The 14,817-nt window shown below is 37.5% G+C and overlaps 1 protein-coding gene across 2 annotated transcripts in view; it reads left to right on the forward strand.

The window, feature by feature from the left end:
- gpc5a (glypican 5a) overlaps positions 1–10,410 on the forward strand; it is a 118,559-nt gene extending 108,149 nt beyond the window's left edge. For both annotated transcript variants that reach the window (XM_084057973.1, XM_084057974.1), the window contains exon 10: positions 9,481–10,410. In XM_084057973.1, coding sequence (XP_083914099.1) covers positions 9,481–9,632 — 152 coding nt within the window. In that variant the 3' untranslated portion in view covers positions 9,633–10,410. The remainder of the gene's footprint in view (positions 1–9,480) is intronic.
- The last annotated feature ends 4,407 nt before the right edge of the window (positions 10,411–14,817 follow it).

Genomic DNA, 14,817 nt, shown 5'->3' on the forward strand with positions numbered 1-14,817 from the left:
TTGGACTGCTCTTTATTCAGAAGTTATTCTGAAGTTACTGTCAAATGATAAGTGATATTTGGCAGTCAATGCAAAGCAACAAAGTGAAGTCTACAACCAATACTAGTATAAAAAACATAAGACAAGACATGAAATATTTTGATTATAGACATGTTGGTGAGCAAGTATGCCAGATTTTAAAATAAAACATTTAGTGATAATTTTGGCACATTTAGTTGCCCTTTCGGGACGCAATGTAGGCTACCAAGTATTGTATGCAAGTGAAACCTGAAACAAGAGTGACCGTGTAGATGTGAGTATCCTGAGCACTCTGCAAGTGGTTTCATGCCTCCAGCTCAGTGTTATTAGAAAGGGAATATTATTGGTCTCATTAGAATATTTGAAATTACAAATAACATAATTGGTCTCATTAGAATATTTGAAATTACAAATAAGATTAAGTACATTTTCTACATGCACCTTCCATTACTTATGCTACTGGTGTGCAAGAATGTTCTTTAGGTACAGTATGGTTAAAATGCTAATATATTCTTACAACCTGGGGGGGGGGGGGGGGGCATATTTGATATTCGTACTATTTAAAAGATTTGGAAACTGTCCAAGGTAACATTCTAACAGGATTTGCCAAATGTTTAACCGCTTTGTGTTGCTTCCTGTTAGAGCTTCCCAAGAATGAGACGCATGCTGTGAATGTAATGTCTTTCACCTCAATTTATGCCTGTGATGAAGTCAACATCACTGTTCCGGTTGCATTCCTTTTGAACGATGTCTAAGGGATTCCCCTAATCCACAGATGGAAGGCCAGAGGGGACTCTCTCCCTGCTGGGAAATAAAGCCACTTAATGGATCACAGAATTAATCAAGCACAGGCAGAGCCTGGCTGAACTGGACGAATAGGTCAAGCCGTTAGATTGTTGTCCTCAGGGAGGTGCACACATGCCTCTGCAGCTGGACGCTTCAAATCTTCTCATATTATACATTCATAACATATATACATTTTAGATTTCTTTGGCTATTCAAAAATAGCAGATCTACAAGCTCATAGCATGGCACTGAGTGCCGCGCTATGAGCTTGTAGATCTGCTATTTTTGAAAAATCGTGAACTTTTGTGCAAATCTTTGAATATGATTATAACATTTGTAACTCAAATCTTTGCTTCTGGGGGGTCCCTGGAACAAAATATGTTACAAAAGTTTGCTTTAAAAAATATATATTCAAAGATTTGCACAGATCTACAAGCTTGTATATCTGCTATTTTTGAATAGCCAAAGAAATCTAAAATGACAGCGTTCCCGGATTGAATGGGTTAAGCACCTTAAACCTAGCGTCCCTATTTTGGGCATGTCATTATAGGCAATAGTTTAGGAAAAACAAAATACATTTAAAAAAAAATAACACATTAAAAAATAACCAAAATAGCAGATTCTACATCTTGCACAGTGGCTATTTTAGCTATTCGCCGTACAATGATGTACATATATAGGGCTTACGCGGTTAAAGAAAATAAACTTTTATCTTCATATAATTGGTCCATTTTTTTCTACTCGTCTGTGTCTCAGAGGAGGGCTGTGGACAGTTCACACACATTCAATAACACACACTCTATGTGCTGCTTTGTTGATGGTTGTGGAAAATACTGTCTCAGTGGCATTGCATATGAATTCAGAAATTGTCTGACAGTTTTGGCGTGTGGTTTATGCTAAACTGAAAGGATCAAATGCATGGATGCATATACTGTACTGTAGCAATTGGATTTTATGCTGGAAGAAAACAGTCCAGTTACAACACTATAGAAATGTTTCACCATAGGATAAAGGGGATCTTTGAATTTGGTTTATCAACCTTTACTTTGCCCTATAAAATAAGTCCTCATAGTTAAATTTACACTCAGGATTAAATGTTTTAGACTTAGGCCAAGCAAGGGAAATGCAACTAACCTGTTCTAAATATAGCCTATGCCTTTACGACAGTTGTTAGTCATTTCTTTACATTTAGATGGTGTTATGCTTCCAAAATACAAAAAACGGAAGATTTACAACAGCTGCATATCTTCCTTTTCCCATAAATACTGTTATGATAGCCCCTATGAATCATGCATTCAGTGCTGGAACCATCTACCTGAAAGCTTGAAATAGGCCATTTATAATGTTTATTGCCAAAGTGGAGCAGTGGAAGCTATTTGTTGTTGTCATTCTTGTTCAACTCAAACAGTTGAGCGTTGCATAAATCTTACCAGATGTCTCAGAATTTGAATAGCAATGCAGGAATAGATAATATGGTTAAAGGTCTTCCTGTGCAGGAAGTGCAACTCTAGACAAACTTGCCTTTGTCCTGAAATTACTTGTATTTCTGTTTTACTATAAGAAACATTATGTAGATATTAAATGACACTTTCATTGTCATAAATTACAGCTGACATATGCCCCCACGTTAACAAGAATGCTTCAGGACCACTAGCACCAAACATAAAATGCGCTGTAGACTACAAAGAAAATACACTATGTAAGTAAGTAAGTTCATTTTATTTATAAAGCACCTTTCGAAACAATGTTACAAATTGCTGTACAGTGGAAAACAATCAAGTAAAACAAGTTACAACAAGGCACATAAGAGCAATAGCACAACAACAAAAACAAAAACTAAATTAAAACAAAATAAGACAAGATTGACATATTGTCTTATTATACCAGGTTGCTTATTTCTCTCACTAAACAAAGCAACGTTTTTAGATCCCATATACAGTTGTAGTTGCTAATTTCTCTCACTAAACATGGCAACGTTTTTAGAGCCCATATTCTGAGAGGACATTGAGCAACAGCGCCACTTACCATAGAGTTACATACAGTGACCGAGCACAGTATTGTGGACATTGAGCCCTCATTGGCTAAAGGACCAGCCAATGAGGAAAAAGTCAGGACTAGCGAGTGTAGATGTAGACCAGGTTTTGCAACCTGGTAAAAATTGACCTACACAGTTGGGTCAGGTAAGAACTTCATAAGACAAAATGCTTCCGAAACAAATTAGTTTTTAACAAGTTCTTAAAACCGTCAACTATGTCAAAGGGTATTTCAGCCACCACAACCATCCCTAAACAACACATACTGACACTGTGCGCATGGTATTTTGGTGTACAGGTCCCATATCTTGTAGACTTATTTTCAAGAATCAAGGGTGTATTTGTCACTGACTCATAAAGGTACAAGCAGTGCAATGTTGGTGCGACATGTTCCACAAAGACTGCTAATACAACAATACAATATGCTGTTAACAGCAATGACATAATACTGGATGTCATGATGACATTCAAATAAGAAATACAAATGATAGATAAAGATAAAGTTAAAAGCACAGGTTGAATGGCAGTAATGATAAACCTCTTAAAGGCATGATCTTTATCTTTAGCAGCAATGGCCTTCATGCAATGTGCATGAAGGCAGAAGGCATACATATATACATACATTTCACTTGTTTATTTCACTTATCTATGTACATTGAGCAAGTAACATTTTGAGCAGCTTCTCGTAATTCTTACATATTGAATGCAGATTTAGTTTCATTATTATTATTTTTATTCTTTTGTTTTAGTTTTTGGTCCTTGCTCTCATTCATTGCTCTGACAGCCATAGTCATTTGATCCCAATACGTCCTTTGATCAGTGTCACTGTATGGGTAGGATGTTTGAATTTTGTGTAGACATTGAAAAATACATGTTGCCTTTGTCACCTTATTATAAGTTATGTCTAACACTTGAATCACCTCAAATAACACACAATTTGGGACCTGCCTATACCATACTACAGTATATGTATAATATATGTACTGCATGTACATGTACAGTATAATCAATTCAGTTAGAAAACTGTACATCACTATACTGTTGCCTGCCTTATGTTATTTCAAAACACGACATGTACATGTTCTCTGTATGTCTGGATGTTTATGTAGTAGAGACAGAGTATATAAATTGTGTGTTAATTCTAAATTGAAATTATAATCATGCAATTCCTGTCATTTTGATTAGCCACTCACCAGCGACTCTCAGCGTACCTTTGTGTTTCTGTAGTTAAACACATGCAGGCTCTAATAAAACCGCTTGTTGTTCTGTAACCTTCCAACTTCTAGTAAATGACCGTCTTCATGCGAGGCGGTGAGCTATCAGCAGCCTAATCACCCATAAGCGATTCCACTGATGGTTTGATGAATTTAGGCCAAGCCTTGTGGTGTGTGTGATCCCAGGGAATAATGCTCAGAGCTGCCTATGTTAATCAAAAGGTTAATGGAAGGTTAATAAGAGGGAACTGTGCAAACTCAAAACCTTCATTCATTATGCAAATAATGTTTTCCTTTTTTCCCCTCTTTTTTGTGTGGGGGGGGGGGAGTAATACGTGGTTGTAGGGTGTTCATGCTAATTAGCAGATCATCTCTGTTGTGTTTAAAACTCTCTTTGATGTTTGACTCAAGGAAAATATCTCATTATTTGTGTGTTTTTTGGATGATATGAGCTGATTACTTGAAATGTGTAAACAGACATGCCTTGGGAAATGTATTGCATCAAAAGGCACACATGATGGCCAGCTGTTAGACATAGTATTTCATGTTTTTATCATTTCCCTTTTCTGGTGGTTGTTGTTCATGAACATTTGTGCACATTATTGTGTACACAGTTTGAAGTGGTGTTGACTGTATTGTAATTAGATGGCATACTGCTAAGCATACAGCATACCACCCGCTCACCTTTTAATTCATTTTCATGCACAGACAACCCTCCACATCACATTTGGCTACTCCATATGCAGAGCGTTATTCAATCATGCTGTGTAGGGTCTGAAAAGGATTAATCACGCCTTTATACACAAGCAGCCAAAGACAGGTCACCCCTTAACACTTCCATCCACAGGCAGCGTGTATTCACAAACACAGCGATTTAAAAGCTACATGACCTTGCGTTTACTGACAATTGACCCGGAAGGTATGAGCCCCTGTTGGTTGATAAAGCAATGACAGAATTTCAAGTTTCCTCAACATGTGTTCACGTCCTCCACCGATAACACTTTCTGGTAACCTTTCTCCCACTGGTACAGTATTAGATGGGGTGCTTTGGGCAACATTGCACCTTTTATCACTTGAATTAAATTTACTCCCTGCTTATGGCCATTATTGTCAAAAATAATTACCAGTTGCGTTGCCAAGCAATTGCAGTTTCATATTATTGGACTTCTTCTAAGAAGCTTTCAATTTTACCACAGACAGGAGTTCACTGTTGCAATCTCAGAGCTGTTGTGTGTTGTTCTCCTCGTCCTGGATATACTGTATATCACGACGCTACAGCTTCCACTTGCTGCCAAGTTTATGGAAATGAGCGTTTCACAATAGCAGCCTCTTAACCCATTCAATCCGGGAACGCATCTCTGTCATTTTAGATTTCTTTGGCTATTCAAAAATAGCAGATATACAAGCTCATAGCGCGGCACCGAGTGCCGCACTATGAGCTTGTAGATCTGCTATTTTTGAAAAATCGTGAACATTTGTGCAAATCTTTGAATTTATATTTTGTACATTTGTAACTCAAATCTTTGCTTCTGGGGGTCCCTGGAACACTTTTTTTTGTACAAATGTTTGCTTTAAAAAATACATATTCAAAGATTTGCACAAATCTTCACGTTTTTTTTCAAAAATAGCAGATCTACAAGTTCATAGCGTGGCACTCGGTGACGCGCTATGAGTTTTTATATCCACTATTTTTGAATAGCCAAAGAAATCTAAAATGACAGCGTTCTCTGATTGAATGGTTTAAGCACCTTAAACCTAGCGTCCCTATTTTGGGCATGTCATTATGGGCAATAGCTTAGGAAAAACATTTTTTTTTTTTTAAACACATTAAAAAATAACCAAAATAGCAGATTCTACATCTTGCACAGTGGCTATTTTAGGTATTCGCCGTACAATGATGTACGTATATAGGGCTTACGTGGTTAAAGAAAATAAAAAAAAACCTGGGTTTATCTCTTCTGGTGTTTTGAATGGGTGCTTACTAACTGATTTGTATGCGGGCTATGTACGTGCAACCTGAGAATGACTGACTGGCGGTCAGGGTCCAGTATTGACTGCTCTGAGGATGTAACAGAGGATGGGGTGATGGGATTCAGGACATGAACACTCTCACTGTGGCATCCATACAGGATATAACCAAGGCACTTTATCATTCTTCTGGCTCCATGCAGAGATGCACTTTAGAATAATGCCCCTACCTTAAATTAGATTTCATTGATCCTGGTTTTCTCTATAATTACACAAACAGGATGAATGCAGGTTTTATGTGGGATCGGGCGAGACATTTGACATACTTTAGCCTTAATTACAGCAAGCAAATTAAATCAGTAAACAGACAGGCTGCGCTGTAAGTCATTCGGCTTTTGCCACGAGGAATTGACAGATGAATTTATTCCGAAACTAGCAAATGTGATGTTATGGAGCTCCTTTAGCAGAAACACCGGACTGACAAACTGCTTTGTAATATTCTTCTGGAGTATTTACCCTTTTATTCCTACTGTATTTGTTAATGCTCTGTAACTTCAATGATACTGTTTGTGTTTTACTTCTGTATGAAATGGCTCACAAAGTCATACCCACATGTATGTGTTAGTTCTAAGCTTTAAAAAGGTTGGTAGTATGTTAGAATTACTGGTAACCTTTGATCACTGGAATACTATTGAAAGTGATCTTGCTAAAGGAACAGGTTGCTCCTGCTGTTTCCGACTCACATTCCCTAGAAATTACTGGCTTGCACAAGTAAGCTGCTAAACTGTGCATCTACTGCTGTAATATAAACAGATGTGATTTATTTACCCCCAAAACCCAGGCATTTCTCAGTGGGAGAATTCTGTAATTTGTCTAAATTGGCACATTTATTTAAATATTTGTATTTATTTATTTTACAAATAAAGTTAATTGATTGTTATTTCTCTGTGCCCCAGAATGTAATTGAATGGGGATTGTATCTGCAGCACAGCAACGTGTTTACTTGTTTGAGAACGGGAGCAGCCAGCCTGCTTCAGCAGAGGTCTCAGGTGGTTCCTCTTCACTTGATTTAGCTTCTGAAAACAAAAACAGTTCTGGGCAAAAACCCAGCATACAGTACTCAAAAATATGAATGGGCTATCTATTAGAGCTATCCTCCTTGTCATAGCTCATCTTTACAGCTTGCACTGACGCACATCATTACAGCTCCTCTAAAAAGGGCTAGATTGTCTTTTATTGTTGCAAAGAAAAGCTTTTGATGTGTTATTGCAGAGGAACTGGAGTGGATTTTTCATTTTATTCTTAACTACTAACGGTGCTTCAGAATGGCATTATGACATAAAATAATGTTTTACCATGTCATGTTTAATATTGGTATAAGAAGGTTGTTAGCCTAAAACAATCATTAATAAGGGATCATGAGGATGATGAGGATGATGATATATCATTCAATTATTACGTAAATAGAAAGAAAAGCCGCTTAAAAATCCAGCACACATTCATTTCCTTTGTGTGTGCCCCACTGATTGTGGTAAATTGAGAGACCCCATCACTCAGATTTTAGCATAACAACACTTTATATTAATAAGCTGCAGGACTGATTTTACGATTTCTGTGATTTTACTGATCAGTTAAAGCCAAGCTAGGTCTGGTGCCAAGTATTATTTCAAACCCTTTAACATGGTATGAACATGCAAGAGCATGCCATAAGATCCTTATAACTGAGATTTCAAAATTCATTAAATGAGTTTGGACCGCGAAGAAAACCGGCATTGCCTACTATGCCTGTTTCCACTCAGTTTCAGCCCTTTCAATCTTTTACATTCACATTAACGTGTTTTACTTTGATATCTTATATGGGCTACAATATGTACTGCTAAATGAAAAAAGTGGTAAGACTGTATATTAAGGTTGGGTCTATAATGCATTATAATCACATTTATAATGCATTATAATGCGCTTATAAGGCTTCATAACACACTGTTTATAATCATGCATGATTGACCACTTATAACAACGTTTATGACGTATTATAAGTGCTGGTCATAATGCATTGTAAGCTTAGCGGAACAGCACATAACTACCAGGTAACACTTTACTTAAAAGTCGGGTCTATAATGCATTATAATCACATTTATAATGCCAAATATTACTTTTATTATTGTCTCCACCCGGCCGAAAGGTATGGTCGAAACTATGTTTTGCACCCCGTCCATGTGTCTGTGTGTCCGTCCGCGTGTCCGTCCGTGTGTCCGTCCATGTGTCCGTCTGTCTGTGAGCAGCTAATCTCCGGCACTGTTGGCCCGGTCGCTGCAAAACTTTGCACACACACTCCCTGGATGCCAAACCCGAACCTCTGCCCTGCATTTTTCACATCTGCCTTTTAGAGCGCCACCAGGAGGCTGACTTTTTTATAAAACATTTTTTTTGCTATTACTCCTTCAGATTCTGTCCAAAAATCACGCAAATTGGTACACAGTATCTCTATAGTCATGTGATCACGACGGATGTATCTGATATTTCATATTCCATCCTAATTGGCTAACATTGGCTTTTTGCAGGATTGGTTCGTTTTGAACAAAATGCCTCAAATCATGAACGCAGCGTGCAATTTCCGTGACATTTTTAACGCATATTCCCACTAGGCCGAGAAAGGAATGGCACCCGTTTCACATTGGCCTGTTATAGCGCCACCAGCAGGTCTAATTTTGCAAAACACATTTTTGTAACAAAATACCTCAAATCATGAATGCAGTGTCTGATTGCCATGAAAGGCCTAATATGAAATGGCACCCATTTCACATTGGCCTATTATAGTGCCACCAGGAGGCCACATTAACCTACCTGACCTGGCGGAGACCTGTGCTCCGAGGAGCACTTTTTCTAGTTGTATTTTATTTTTCCATTTTCCCAAATAAATTCATATAATACGTTTTGTAACTGATAGTATTTGATTAAATGAATATCAAACATCTAAATACTGAATCAAGCTACTTAAAAACTGTCTGGGCGCTCAAAAAATCCAGAGTAGATGATAAAATGACCACAAACATGTGAAACATCCCTTTAATATATACAGTCTTACCAAAACAGCTTTAGTAGTTTTGGCCTACTATTGGAAAATGCATTCCTTCACTTATCATAAAATTTAAACTCATTACGACACCCGAGAAACTGTCAAAGTTACTGTATTTACAGCCACATAACTCTTGAAATCTTCAAATACATTAACACGACAAACGATCCTCCTCCTGTAGAATACCAAATCCTCTATGGAGCTGTAATAACACTACACAGTAAAATCCTCAGTGTTATTTTATCCATTTGTAACTCTACCGTGAGTATACAAACGGGTCCATTTGGTTACATTTGTATACTCTCAGAGGTAAATGAACACTGAGGATTTTGCTGTGTCTAGAGCATTAGTCTCACTGATCTTCTGGTCTCTGCTCTCTCCTCAGTGAGTCCAGATGTGGGCAGCGACCACAGACATCACCATCACCCACATGGGGAGGATGCCGAAACGGAGGGCAGATCCAGCTCACATGGAAGACTGACGGGAGCCGGCTGGGCTGTGATATTGACTTGTTTACAGATGATCCTGGCGCTGTAAAGGCATCCGTCTGGCGGTGTGACACATTCCAGACTTTGAGACTTTTGAGAACCACGGGTGAAAAGCAGCAGAAATGAGAGGGCCAAGGGATGGACATCAAATGCTCCAATTTGAAATGGGTGACCAAAGGACACAGGGTAGTGAAGAGCAATAAGAAGTGAAAGTTGTGTAAAAGCAAAATACCGTAATGTACTGGTAAACACTGTGCTTCTATACACAAAGATCCTGGGTGTTCATTTGTACACTCTCAGAGCAGAGTTAAATTAACAACCAGAGTTGTATTATGTATGAGAGAAAACGTGCATTGACTGAGAAGAATAAATAAGGTTTTCTGTTACAGTAAATGACATTCACTAATATTGGCGTAATCAGAACTGCTAATGTCACTGCCATCATATTTCTTTACTCAAGGCAATGGAAAATAACTATTTGTTGTAAAAATGTGCCATTAATTTAATTGTATTTCAATGTGTAATATATTTGATCCATAGATAAATATGGTAATATAGTTTAGCACACTGCACTGTACTTCATTATGGTTTTATTTTTCGTACTCTCCTTTAAAATAGGATTTTACACGTGAAGCTAGCCAGGTAGTTTGAAATATATAACTCTTTTTGTTAATTTAAAGCAAAAATAATTGCCTCAACAGCCTTTACAATTGCAACATTTGTACAACCCAAGAGTAAATGGGGACTCTTTCAATATTTTGTGGTATCATAAATTCCTTTCCATTTCCCTTCTGTACCATATATAAATACAAGTTCTTAAAGAAAATGTTGTTCATTGTGAAAAACCTATAGTAAGGTCTTATAAGTATAATTGTTTGCACCAAACCATTTTTTCTCTCATAGGGAACCTTTCTCTCAACTCTTAACAGCCACTAGGCTGTTCAGAGATCATTTAATTGGTAGTTTGAATAGCAATATTGACTTGCAGTGCTGCTGCTTAGAAAATTGGAGGATGGGTGAGAGCGAGGAGAGGAAGAAAAAGCCAAGGGAGAGGATTCATAGTCCCTTCTTCTTTAGAGATAGATTAGTTTCCCCAGGAGTCTATTATCGTCTTTCAAACTCAATCCTCCTCTCCCTTCACAGGCCTGGATAGGAAGTGATAGGTCCTGCAGTGTGAGTGGGGGGGAGGTCTAATTCCCTCCACCTGCTACCTGACTCTTATTGCATATTGCAGGTGTGCGACTTGTACGCACTGTACCAAAGCAAGGAAAAAGACTTATTGTTTCATATCATTCAGCCTTCCATGGATGTCTGGTTACACTTTCAGAAGTAAAGGTGTTTCTAAAATGACCACTTAGTTGTTCTTTTGCTCATAAAACAGGGGTTTTACATGCTAAAGGACTCCAAAACAGTGTTTCGGGCTCTGGGCCCCTGTTGTAAAATGGCTTAAACAGGCGAACATAGCAAAAATACCAGATATACAAGGTCACAATATGTCTCATTGCTATATATTGGGAGCTTGTAGAAAAACATATAGGCCTATGTTTTACAATAATGACATGCACAAAATAGGCATGCCAAGTTTTAAGTGGTTAAACTGGCACAATACTTTACATATTATTGTGTTTATATATTAGGCTGTATGTACTGTATACATTCATGCTTTTCTTTCTTTCCATTTTCTTATAATTATTGTAGCCCTATTTTAGGGCGCAATACAGAACTATCCTCATATGCTACAGTAGCTTACACTTTTAGACCTGAGAGATTGTTTATTCCCATGAATTGAAACAACAGCCATAGATAGACCATATGGTGGAAACCCAATATTGTGAATGTAAGTGATGCTGATTTATCTTCTTCCAATTTGTATGAACATAATGGTTATTATAACACCAGTAATGCGCTGATAAACAGTCAGCATCATTAACACACCTGGGAACTAATTTATCTTACAGTTAATTAATGCCACAAATGCAACAGTTTTACCAGCCACAAATATAATCACAGAATCAAACATTTTGGCCACATACAGGTGCACAGATGGTGAGAAGGATTTTGACGTTCATCCTGTGTTTGTCTGGAGCCAGTGGAGGTCTTGAAGGACTGATATGATGTGTTCTCTGGAGCCAGTTCGAGGTCTTTAACCCAGTAAGACCTGAGGCCTCAAATGCCTTCTAAATCAGTAGTTCTCAAACTTTTTTGGGTCAAGGATCCCCAAAATTGTGTATGTATTTGGCCGCAGACCCCCATCTGAAAATGTTTCGTGCCAGCCAGGGACCCCCCAGAAGAGAAGATGTGTGTTAAACAATTCATTAAAAGAAAAGTAAATTCTCAACACTTTCAAGATATATATATATATTTTTTAAATAGCAGATGTACAAGCTCGCGTGGCACGAAGACGCGCTGTGAGCTTGTAGATCTGTTATTTTTGAATAGCCAACGCTAAAATCTAAAATGACAGATTCTTTCCCGGTTTTAATGGGTTATGGACTGGTGCGTTGTGTTCCTGGGAGCAGGTACTGCTTTTGCAGTTTTGTACTGCAGTTGATTTAGGGTTAGGGCATAAATAAGTGTTTCTGCATTTCTTAAAGAGATGGAAAGGTCAGTTTTGGTAATCTGGTTGACACAGGGCTATATTTGTGGGTTTCCGTTATCTTGACTGTTTTATATATGGGGACCCTTGACCTTCTGTTCCCCAGTATCCTGCTTGGCTTTGCTCATGCAAATTAAGTTGTAGGGTAAAGAATAAATCAGCAGATATGAGTCATCGATATACACTTATTACAGCACAGAATGGAAAGAAGATATATTTGTGTGGGTACTTTCTGACCTTTAGGTTCTTCAAGTATTTAGATATATTCTTCAGGACCTCCCCAGGGGCCCAAATATCGTACCTGTAAGGTAATTAAATTCACCTAGTATCGCAGGTCTGACAGCAGTACAAAAACCTATAGCTTTATTGGTTCAAATGGCTGTTTCTTGTAGCGGTGTCACTGGCAGGGCAACCCACAATGATGTGATGAAAGAAGACTTAACTACACAAGTACAATAAAATATACAAAAGCCAAGTTACATAATTCAAATACATACATTAGTTATATCTTTTACTTTTTGAACACTGTCTTATCAAATATTAGTGTTCAGAACGAATGGAGACATTTTACCCTCATCATATTTCATGAGACTGACCTTATGGCAAGTTCATAGTTCTATTAATAAAACGTACTGTACCTGAATTCACATGGTGTACAAATCAAATGCAAACTCAAGCAGGTAGTAGTTTGACATGAAACATTATGACAAAAACCTTACCTTAAAGGAATAGTTCACCCAAAAAAAATATTATTTTTCTATCGATTAATCACGCCATCTTTTAGTTTTTGTTTGATTACACTATTCCAGATAGTGATTAGGAAATAATAAAAATAATGATACTGTAAATATAACATAATATTGCAATAGAGCGATTTACAGTGTGGTGAAGCAGCGGACTTTAACTCATTAATACATGAACGCATCTGTGTCACTTTAGATTTCTTTGGCTATTCAAAAATAGCAGATATACAAGCTCATAGCGCGGCACCGAGTGCCGCGCTATGAGCTTGTAGATCTGCTATTTTTTTTTATCTTGAAACTTTTTTTGGGATTTTTTTCAAAAAATTGTTATGATTTAGATTTTTTTAAAGAATCGCCTCAGGTCTTAATGGGTTAAATATATTTAACACAGGTAATACATTGTTGAGCATCTCTTATATTGCTCAACTATGCTGATCTTCAGTTTGAATGGATGTGATGCAATCCCTCACAAACACAATGCATAGTCCCTGGTATCACAGTGTATCCATTGTGTGATACCGAGGTGAAACCTTGGATAGCTTCAACTGCTAGCATTTGTGGTATTTTATCTCTGCATACTTAAGGGCCCAAGGGATCTCCATGGAGAATATTGCTGAGAGCTGCATAAAGTTATGCATACCAAGATTAATTTCATGTGCTCATGGAGGGTTATGGCCCACTCCAAATTATTACCACGACCTTGACAACAGCCAACGTTTAAGCCTAATTTATAATTTATGTCTCTCCACCAAAATAACTCATTTTTACCTTGTTTACCATCACTTGTGCATATGTGCACAACTTTCTTCTGATGTTTCAAGTTATTATTATGATAATAAAATAATACATAATTGATTTAATAAAATGATATAAACATTGCATTTATTAATTTAGATGAAAATCTAAATATTATGTGTTATTATTATTTAAATCCAATACAGTACCTTTCATACATAAATAGGAATATTGTAATGATTCATATACTCCTGTCCAACAGAGAGAGAGACTGTAAATTATCCAAATCCGAATAATGTTAAGTCGTGATATGTAATGCGAGAACATAATTGTGGGACCTAAGTCTATTGCATTTGACAATAAACTATTAAACAAATTGTGTCTTTATGAATGGCCAAAGTTAGGAATTGATCAAGACCTAACAATTATTCCACTAGCAACAACAAATATTTTGTCCCCATTATTCAATAGATTAGGCAGCGTTAGGCAGTGACTTTCCCCATGAAACAATTCTAGAAACCAGTGTAGCAACTCCTCCAGACTTCTCACTGTGAATTCTTCTTCATTGTCTTATCAGTGAAGCAATCAGATAAAGCTGCAGTATGGCTCTATATTACCATCAGTGCAAGTTAAAGTTGACAAAAAAGACTTGAAGTTTGACTGCACACAATTCAGACATATTACTAGAAAGGGGCACTCCGTGGAGTGGAGATCTCCGTCAGGCCGGGTGGCCTACCCAGGGCTGTTGAATGTTGCTTTTCCACTGCATCTATAGCAGGGGTCTTCAATGTTTTTCAGGCCAAGGACCTCTTAGCTGAGAGAGAGATGAAGCAGGGTCCCTCACTACAAATTGTAAAACATGTGTTGCAGATTAAACATTTTCATAGATTTCATAGATAGCTTCATAGACTTGTTTAACAGCACTATCATCAGTGGATGTTGGACTTTTAATGTGTATTTTCAGACATTTAACCAATTAAACCAGGGGTCTTCAACCTTTTCAGGCCAAGGACCCCCTAGCTGAGAGAGATATGAAGCAGGGACCCCCTCTACATTGTATAAAATTGTGTTTCAGATTCAACTTTTTTAGTTTAATTGGTCTGCTCTTTTTTCCCCTCTACACCAAACACCTCTTTGCCAAAAATAGCAGATCTACAAGC

Source organism: Gymnoscopelus microlampas (genome assembly GCF_963454915.1).
Source record: "Gymnoscopelus microlampas genome assembly, chromosome: 1".
Lineage (NCBI taxonomy): Eukaryota > Metazoa > Chordata > Actinopteri > Myctophiformes > Myctophidae > Gymnoscopelus > Gymnoscopelus microlampas.